The sequence below is a fragment of the Semicossyphus pulcher genome, unplaced genomic scaffold (assembly GCF_022749685.1).
Source record: "Semicossyphus pulcher isolate SPU_LCO1_2020_fin unplaced genomic scaffold, fSemPul1.0.p SCAF_14, whole genome shotgun sequence".
Lineage (NCBI taxonomy): Eukaryota > Metazoa > Chordata > Actinopteri > Labriformes > Labridae > Semicossyphus > Semicossyphus pulcher.
The window spans coordinates 5,819,891-5,829,215 of record NW_027211648.1 but is presented as its reverse complement, the minus strand read 5'-3'; the positions used below and the strand labels follow the sequence as shown (position 1 = coordinate 5,829,215).

The 9,325-nt window shown below is 38.1% G+C and overlaps 1 protein-coding gene and 1 long non-coding RNA gene across 2 annotated transcripts; both read left to right on the top strand.

Moving 5' to 3' along the window:
- Positions 1–2,289: 2,289 nt before the first annotated feature.
- On the top strand, positions 2,290–4,602 carry LOC138590790 (uncharacterized). Its single transcript, XR_011308058.1, has 3 exons — positions 2,290–2,430; positions 3,796–4,210; positions 4,516–4,602. It is a non-coding gene; the product is annotated as an uncharacterized lncRNA (long non-coding RNA).
- A 23-nt stretch (positions 4,603–4,625) lies between these two features.
- On the top strand, positions 4,626–9,090 carry LOC138591156 (uncharacterized). Its single transcript, XM_069661677.1, has 10 exons — positions 4,626–4,633; positions 4,927–4,933; positions 5,033–5,125; positions 5,351–5,451; positions 5,595–5,696; positions 5,940–6,057; positions 6,149–6,253; positions 6,672–6,827; positions 7,426–7,547; positions 7,820–9,090. The coding sequence occupies exons 1-10, from the start codon at positions 4,626–4,628 to the stop codon at positions 7,953–7,955; spliced, it is 948 nt and encodes a 315-aa protein (XP_069517778.1). The 3' UTR covers positions 7,956–9,090.
- Positions 9,091–9,325: the final 235 nt, after the last annotated feature.

Genomic DNA, 9,325 nt, shown 5'->3' with positions numbered 1-9,325 from the left:
ATAACCAAGAAATTATGATGTGCAGTCACAAAAAATCTTCTTTGATTTGGCATCGTAGGCCATCGTAGACGGCACGGTACTTTTTGCCGTCTTTATAACTCTTTGTGACTCAGCTCCTGATAAGACATCAATTAATCGAAACTGGACTTTGGTCTCCACTTGAAGCCACTTACAAACACCTGAAACCTCCACTGCAAACACTTAAAAGCTTGTATGAATAACCCAGTGGTACTTTTTTTTACTACCACTAATATTTACTCCAACCAATCCAATTTGTTTGACCTCTCACTGAGCAAAAATGCAAACTCCATGGCTGGTAATGCTTTGTTTTGTGTCTGTTTGTCGGAATTGAAGGGAATATCCAGTTTACCGGAACAGTTGGATAATGGATATTCCCCTTTCTCTGTGTCGGTGTGTGGGAGAGAGTAGGGAGTTGATTAATGGCTTTCTCTCTCCAAGAATGCCTTTTGTATCTGAAGGGGAAATTTGCAGCGTCAGACACATCCACAGTAACATGTAACTCCACATACTTTAATGTAACTTAATCAAATGGTTTCACATTAGAATTTTCTTTTGATGACTTTCACTTTCTGAACCATTTTCTCATCAGAAGTCCTAGTCATGACTCACTAATATGGCATGCAGTGCCCGGGCTCAGATAAACGCTGACTCCAATCCATTTACCTACATTGCCTACAGCAAAAGAAGATTGCATCGTGCACATAATTAAACCGTGAGGATATGACTGTCTGGGATAGATTAATATATTACACTGTTTTGACGTTGCCTACGCAGATTTTTTGAAACCTCTGATTAACCAGGATATGTTTGCAATCTAATAAGTTACACCTGAAGGGCAAAGTATGCCCATGTGCTAAAGTGGGCTCATTTTACTCCCTGATCAGTGATATCAGAATGTAAAAAAGTACTTTAACATTTGTTTATTTATTTCACTAAGGGGCATTAAAGCACGGTTAAGGATATTGTATTTGTGAACAGTTGTTTATTTACACATTGAGCAGTTATATTTTCATTCTGAGTCATATTTGTGTCCGCCTGGTGAAAAGGTCCCACATTCACTCTCCTTTTAGCTTTGTTTTTGGTCTCCACCAATTTCAGGGGAAAACATGTGGCTCTGTAGCTTCTAATTTCTCAACTGTTAATTTATGCTGTCTGCTGTAAGGTACCCAGCCAACAGCACGAGCCCTTGTTACTAAAAGCTGCCAGCTGCAGCTAAAACAACACCGATGTATGTGTGAGTGAACCAATATTTATATTACGGTCGTAAAACCAAAACAATTAGCTTAAAGATGCTAAAATAATTTGTAAAACAAACTTAATGCAAATTTCAGGTGATAATGCTTGGTGGGTCAGTCACCTCAAGTAACACCTTCCCCATAACTGAAGTCCTTTGATGCATTGTTATGAAAATAATTAGAACAGCTTTAAGGTCCACCTGCCACTAGCTTTCTAAACGTTGGGCCTTGGGTTGAGATTTTGTTGGTGACACAGCTATTTAAAGGTCAATTGTGAACTTTCATGCTCAATTTTTATTCCATATCATCAAACAAAATCAGTTGCTATTATGTTTTAAACCTTTTAATAAAGGCCCCATAGTGAAAGCAGCAAGTCAGCAGCAGCTTTGTTTACACAGGATGCAGCAGTGAGAGTAGGTCATCCACACTTCAGCAGTGCTCAGAGCTCAATCAGTGTGATTGTTTATTGAGTCAAACGGAGGATAATAGACTTACAGTATAAAGTTGTTGCAGTTTTGTGTGTAAGGCATGAATGAAACTTAAGACTTCATGAAGCCTGTGTGGCAAAAATAGAAACCTGTCTGCTTCCTTAGTCGTGCATGTTGCAAGACAGAGAGACATGGTTGTAACGCCTCCTCAAACAGGTGACAATCATGTGAGGCATACAGGAATGAGGAATACACAGGTCTATATTATATTATGAACAGATAATCAATATTTACACTGTGCCACCAGGGGACAATAACAACAATCACAGTCGCATAACAATATATATAACATAATGTAATCATAATGTAATCATATAATCATACTCAAGTTGATACAGTTGTTATTACAAGCAGTAGTGAAATTCTTTTATCATTGTGGCTCTGCTCATCATGATGCAACCACTTTCACTTTGCAAGATGAAGGAAAACGAAAGTATGATGATGCTGTTACGGGAAAACCCTTTTATCTGCCTTCATAAGGGAGCAGTGCTGCTGCTGCTTCACAGGCAAACGCAGCACTGAGCTGACAGGTGCATTACTCTAAAGAGAGTGGCTTCAGGCACAATCGACGCTGAACAATCCAACTGCAAAACTGGACATGCATAAAAGGTTTGGAAAAAGGGGAAAACCTAAAAGCGATAGCAGGAGGCCTTTAATAGAGAACAACAACAATGTTCTTAAAGAAGGTAAGTCTATTTTCATTGTGGGTGTGCTTTATTGTCCTAGTTTACATGCTGGAGTGAGTCATGATTATCTTAATATCTACAAATGTCTAACTTGTTATTGTAGACTTTTATTTTAATGCAGCTTGAAATGCGGCCATCAGTCACATCTGGTTCAATACAATTTCTCGTGAGCTTGTAAAATCCCTGAAAATATAAGTAGGAAGTAAAAAATTTAAAAAACTAAAAAAATATTAGTTATTAATTAATATTATATTCAAAGTAAAATGTGAATAACACTGGTCTCTGTTACTTGGGGTTCTCTTTTTTTAAAAGACACAGATATAACATGTAAAAAGCAATGAACAACATTGGATTGGTGAGGCACAAATCAAAGTGTTGTTAGTCGCCCGTTCAAATCTGACCGGATCAAACTGGCATGGCTGTGGTGTTAATATCAGGAATCCTGGGGATTCCCAGATACCCACACAGACAAATAATCTGAATTCACCATACAGAGAGTTGTTTGTATCACATGTCTGAAAACAAAAAGTAGGCAGTCGCAATGTTTCTTCTGGGCATGTGCCAGCTCTGTGACTTATGTGTAAGCTTGCCATTGGCTCTGATTTCACTGAAATCACTCTTGCTTACAAAACTATAGAGCAAAACTATGCAAAACGGCCAACAACTCAATGAACCAGAATCATAAAATGTGAAGGCTCATGAGTCAAATCTATGATTTAGATAAAGGGAATACATACAAAAACATCGATAGATAGGTAGGTAGGTCGGTCGGTAGGTAGGTTATTGATCCCGATGGAAATTTAGGCGTCCACTAGCTTACAAGACATATGAAATCACACACCTATCAACCCAACCCCCTTAAGACCGTTAGAAAGTAATACAATTAGAGACAAAAATAAAAATGAAGGCTAATAAAATTACAACTATAAACTGCAACATTGATTAGTGGCTGTACAGAGGTAGTGCAAATCTAAACATGGTGAGCAGAGTTAGTGCAAAAATGTGTACGGTGCAGCTGTGCATAAAGATTTATAACTATAAATAAGAGAGCGTTAATGTGTTATAATGCTTTAAGTCACATGACATTTCTGTTCATGCTGCCTGTGCATAACTTCTATTGTTAGAACAAAAGTCTTCACCATGCTAGCAGCTCTGTGAAGCTGAAGCCTACTAAGGAACAGCAGTGTATTAAGCTAAATGCTAAAGAATAACTGTACAATCTGACCTGTAACACTAGTTAAAGAGGGGATCACCAACTTAATTGTAGCTCATCTTCAGGGGAACATAAATGTCTATTTTGCTCAAAGCCGAAAAATGGTTTTGAAGATATATTTCATTAAAGTCTTCAATTTGACTGTCTCACAGGATGCAACCAGGCATGTCGTGGGTTTGAAAACCCCTTGGCTCAGAACACCTTCAACACCAACAAGGAACAGCTGTCAAAGATTGGGGGAGAGATCACACATCAGCAGCTAGCTGAACTACTTCATGTGCCCCCTGATGCAAACACCTCTGTGGAAGGCCTCATACAAAGATCAGTGGATGAGCACTTCCCAAAGCGACCGGCAGATCTGAACAAAAACCTTCAGCAGCATCTGGAAACTGTGCGCAATGAGCTCTTGAAATTAGCCCTCCCGTTGGAGAGCAAGGGGTTGACGCAATGTCTGATTGATTGCTACCATCGTAAGGTGTTTGATCACATCCATGATCTACTCCAGGACATCAGCTCCCCCCAGAGTTCCTTTGCACTGATGCACTGGGTTATGCATGCATATCTGAGGTAACTATCTCTGCATTTTTACCAGAGTATTTTCATTGAGACTTTTTACATGTGTCCCAGTCAGCATGGAAGTAACGTATAGCACCACTTTGAGCAATTCAGCCTGGTAATGCCAGCACATAGCATAGATGCATCCATTCTTTCAAAGGCTCTTTATGAGCACAAAGGTCTCAAGTGCGTATCTTGAAAACTTGTCTGGTTTGTGTTTTTATTTTCTTACTTACGTCAACTCCATTATTTGTTATAGAATGTAAGTTATTGTAGTTCAACAAGTTCTGATGGTGGTATTTGTGGTACTTTCCCAGTGAGGATCTGATCGACTACCCGGACCTTCAAAGATTTGATCCCAAAAAACAAGTGGACTTCCTGCTGTTCTCAGAACTGCTCATCAAAGCAAAGGACAAGCTGCTTGAAAATGTGCAGGTACAATCACTAACTTTTTTATTTACATTTTTTGGGGATTTTGTCTCAACTAGAAAGGACAGTTGAAGAGAGACAGGAAATGGGGAGGAAAGCCTAACCCCAGCCTGCGATCAATGTGTCAAGGACTGTTGCCTTTGTATATGTGATGCCTGCTCTACCAACTGAGCTCAACCAGCACCCTTAAACTACTCACTTTGACACTGTTAGGGCTGCTTATACTGGAGATGCTTGTGTTATTTAGCCCACTATCAATGATCTAAGTGTAAGACACCTGTCTGTGTAACGCAACACAGTTCAACAGTAACACAACCTGCAGCCTCCAAAATGGCCACACATAGATCATAAATACTAAGTAGTTCTTGACTAAGAAGTCTTTTTTGGGTCTGTTTTTGTCCACAGGCGGAGGTCAGAGGTTACCTGGTGAAAATCCTGCAGAATGAGAGAAGCCAAAAAGACAAGGCTTATGATGAACTTCATGTGGACACCATCATGGTATGTAGTAAACCACAAATTAAAATTAACACGTCTGTATTAAGTGTGCATAGATTTGTCTTTTAGTTCCTGTCAAAGAACAAATATTTTGCTTTTTGTTTATGCTTAATGTCTTTATACTTTTTTGAAATTAAATCTTTACTTGTTATCATACTTTTCTTCATTCTCCGTCTGTTTATTTGTTGTGTAATAAAATAGTTTCGTTCTCTTTGCGTTCCTCTGAAGTGTATTAACCCCATGGCCGAAGAAGCAAGAAAAATCAGCTCTGACCTGTCTAACCGCGTACAGGAGGTTTGTTTCAAAGAGCTGCTGCTGTTTCTGGAGAGGTGAGAGTCTTTGTCTTTATTTTATATAATAATCTACACAGATGTTAAAACTTACCCTACTCAATTTAGGTGGGTTTAAGGGAATGCTATATCTCTGAGACGATTGTATAAACAGCACATAACGGTATTCTCTTTGGTTGCAGGTACACTGCTGAGCAGACTGAGAGGCTTAGCAAAGAAGCAAAAATGGAACAACCAAACATGATGCACTTCTTCAAAACTTTGAACATCTGCAAAGAGCTCAGGTGAGTTTGGGCACTGAGCTTTCTACATAATATTCATTTAGTTCAGTTCAACCTTGTGAAGGTTCCTTAAGTCACATTTGGTATGCACAAGTTTACAACAAGGTCATACATTCAAAGCGGTCGATAACTCCCATGACTCACCGCAGCATGTACGTACTTTAAAAGGCTTGATGCACAAGAAGAAAATGGAAATGATGATAAATTCCAAGTTTTTCAGATGATTTTTCTAATATTTCCTCTCAGGAAGTATGTCCAGAGCAAAAGTGAGATATCCCTTTGTAAGGAAACTACAGCAACGCTTGAGAAGATGGAGGCTTTTACTTTGGAACTTCTCCTGGAAATTGTGGCTGACGTTGCAGAGGTAGCTGTTCAACTTAACTTTGAAGTAAAAGTTTGACAATAAGGCATAAACAAATGTTTATGTTTTTTTAAATCTCTGTTTTTTTTTGCAGAGACACCTTAAGAATTACTTCACCACAAACAACCACCGCTTCCTCTTGCTCTCCACACTGAAGACGCTTTTCCCCAAAGCAGAGATCTGCCAGGAGATACAAAAGGTAAGTCGCAATTTTGAATCAAATTAAAATCTGATGCAGCTTTGTTTTTGTATGTCTGTTTGCTCCTTTTCCTCTATTTGTGCTTCTTATAGTCTCAAGATAAGTGTGTTTGCCATTAATAAGACATTTCAACAGTTATTAGCCATTTTTCCTTTTTTTAGCATGCTTCTTTCTTCCATTTCCTCTTAAAACTTTTTTAAAAATTTACAGCATATCTGAGCGTTTTAGACACTATAAAAGAACAGTGCGCAGAGGAGAAAAAAATAAAACTGCACGTATGTAAAGAGAAGGATTAAATATAATCACTGAATGAATCGAAGCAAATGTGTATTATATGCAGACTTTGTCTGTAGCGGAGAACTCTGTTCTGACTTTACAGAAATCAAACGGTATCTTCTTGTGTCTTTGTGTCCCGCAGAGAGTGATGGATGAAGTCTACAAGCTCATCACTCACATTTACCTCAAACATCTTATCCAAAGAAGCCAGAGAAAACTGCAGAAGCAGTGGAGCCATGATGTTGGAAAAGTAGTTGCTGAAGATGCTGGGCTACTTGACGACATCTTCAAACATCTGGTGAGATAAACGTTTCCTATTAATAACTTATTTTTAGTTGTGGGGTAAAAAATGCTACAAAATAGTATCCTAAAAGTTTGCATACAAATATTGTATACACCAAGTACTGATGTAGATTTAGTTAAAGAGGCGGTATTATGCTGTTTCACATTTTATAATATATATATAATGTTACAATGTTGGATGTCCAGACTAAACATGGCTGAAGTTTCAAATCTGTAGGTAATAGTATGTTGGGGTAATCCCCAGGCTTCTCAGCTCAGTCTGCTGTGAACGCCAGGTTTCACACAGTTTTTTCTGAAAGGGGAGGGGCGGGGCGGGGTTTCTTAAAGAGACAGAGCTGAGTTATTTCAGGCAGAGGCTGTATGAGGACCTGCACAGAGCACCAGTGTGTGAAAAATTATTATTATTATTATTATTATATAAATTATTAGAGTTTTTAACTGTAAATAATGCTAAGCTACTCCACAGGTATCAGAGAGTGAAATATGAAGCTTGAAATTAGCATAATAGACCCCCCCCCCCTTTAATATATTATTGGTTGTATCGTAAACTCATGCTCTGTTTGTGTTTTGTGGTGTGTGTTTTGTTGTATCAGGCCCCTGGTGTCCAGCAGTGGAACCGCATGCTGCTGAAAGTGGCAGAACTGTTAGAGTGCAATGACATCGAGGCAGTGAAGCTCACAGTTGCAACCATGCAGAACGACTGTCCCACATGGAGGTAAATCAGTTTGTTTTTTACCAGGAACATTTCCACTGAAAGACAGAATCACTTTTTCATTAAGTCCTGGCCAAGATAGCGGCTGTAAAAATTGACATAAGAGAAGAAACAACTTCAAACTTCTCAACCAGAACGCAGAAGATCTGGTTTCAATTCATTCTTATGTTGACTTTCTTCAGGTTAAAGTTTTCATAGTGGATTTTACCTAAAGTCAGCATCTAGTGGCCGTTAGAGGAACCGCATCTTACCCACTGTCTTTTTCTTAACTGCAGCGAGGACCTTAATCTCCTGCCTGCACTGCTTCGATGGAAGGATCTTTCTGGATGGCAGGTTAGAGAGGTGCTGGACGCGATCCCTGGGAACGAACCCAGATCTGTGTCCTGTTTCTCCTGTCTTAAGTGCTGGTGAAATCTGAGCTGCTCCACAGAGGATCAACTGCAACAAGCATAGAGGCCTTAGCAGAATGTCCTCTCCGTTAAAGATGTCTCCTCTCAGATGTAATATAAAGATAGAAATGTAGATGAAGATGATTAGACAAGTTAGATCATTTTTTATGAGCTTTGACACAACAAGGATTACACACGGTCTTTGTAAAGGCTTCTTTGGTGTCAACATCACTGATTTATTCTATTATTTATTGTCATCTCAGGAAAGGTTTACTGGATTTTTAAAAAATCTAGTTTGGCAATAGTTCTCATGTTTAATGAAAATTGTGTAAAACATCAAAACAAGCTGTATGTGCTATTATACTAATAGATACATTTGTACATTGTACATTTTTATTTTTGATACGTTAGCTGTAGAGAAAAAATCTTTGTTAAATATACTCAGATTGTATAGGTTGTTTAAGTTGTTTACATGTGCAGTTTTTTTTAAACGTTAACTGTAAACATAATTTGCGCACACATTTTGTGTAGCTGAACTACATCCTTTAAAAAAGGGACGTCTGTTGAGCTCTGACATTTAAAAAACAAGCACAAACAATCATTTGAAGGGGAAAGTTTACTTGTTTTGCTCTGTTATACAGTTGCAATTACTCTTCTTTTGAGCAAAAAGCTCAGTTTTTGTTTGCTTTTAGTGTACATACTCACATTTGCTTTTTGCACTGTAGACACTAAAAGTGAAAGTACCTTTCACTGAGCTGATAAAGGTGCATTGTTGCTACATTGTTGTTCATATTTATATATTATTTATTAATTTATATGAATATACAGAAGTTTAATTTAAACTTCCCAGTTGTCAGTTGTTTACAATTGATTGTTGATACAGATTTCTCTGTGTCCGTTACTTATCAAACACTTCTGAGTTTGACAGAAACATGAAATCCTAAAACGTTTCTTATGATGCATTGCACTTAAACCAAAGGGACTACTTTTTGTGTCAGGTGTATTATTCTGGTTTACTGGTTTCAGTTCCCTCTTTATTCACACTACAAGGTTGTTTTTCTTGTATCACATGTATTACATATTCCTAGAACATTGTTTGATGGGTATAGATAAGGTTACAAGGATACAAAAAACACTCCTTTTTCTGTAAGAAATGTGATAAATAAACTTTATTTCCTTTTAACAAAAAACTGTTTTGGACTTGTTCGTACCACCACTAGATGGAGACATAATCTTGCCAATATTGGACTTGATGGAAAACTATGCCCACATCAGGAAATTTCACCAAAGAGATTCCAGTCAGCCTGATGATTCCCAGTACACTTGACTGCCAGCAGTTTTAATGAGTTTATCTTCCTTCCTTGCCTTCCTCTCTCCAAGGGGGACTTGTAG

What these genes read in the sequence shown, in the direction of transcription:
- LOC138591156 (XM_069661677.1), top strand. An exon ending in ACGACATCTTCAAACATCTG is followed by an intron (nt 6,828 to 7,425) that starts GTGAGATAAACG and finishes TTGTTGTATCAG; the next exon opens with GCCCCTGGTGTCCAGCAGTG. An exon ending in AACGACTGTCCCACATGGAG is followed by an intron (nt 7,548 to 7,819) that starts GTAAATCAGTTT and finishes TCTTAACTGCAG; the next exon opens with CGAGGACCTTAATCTCCTGC.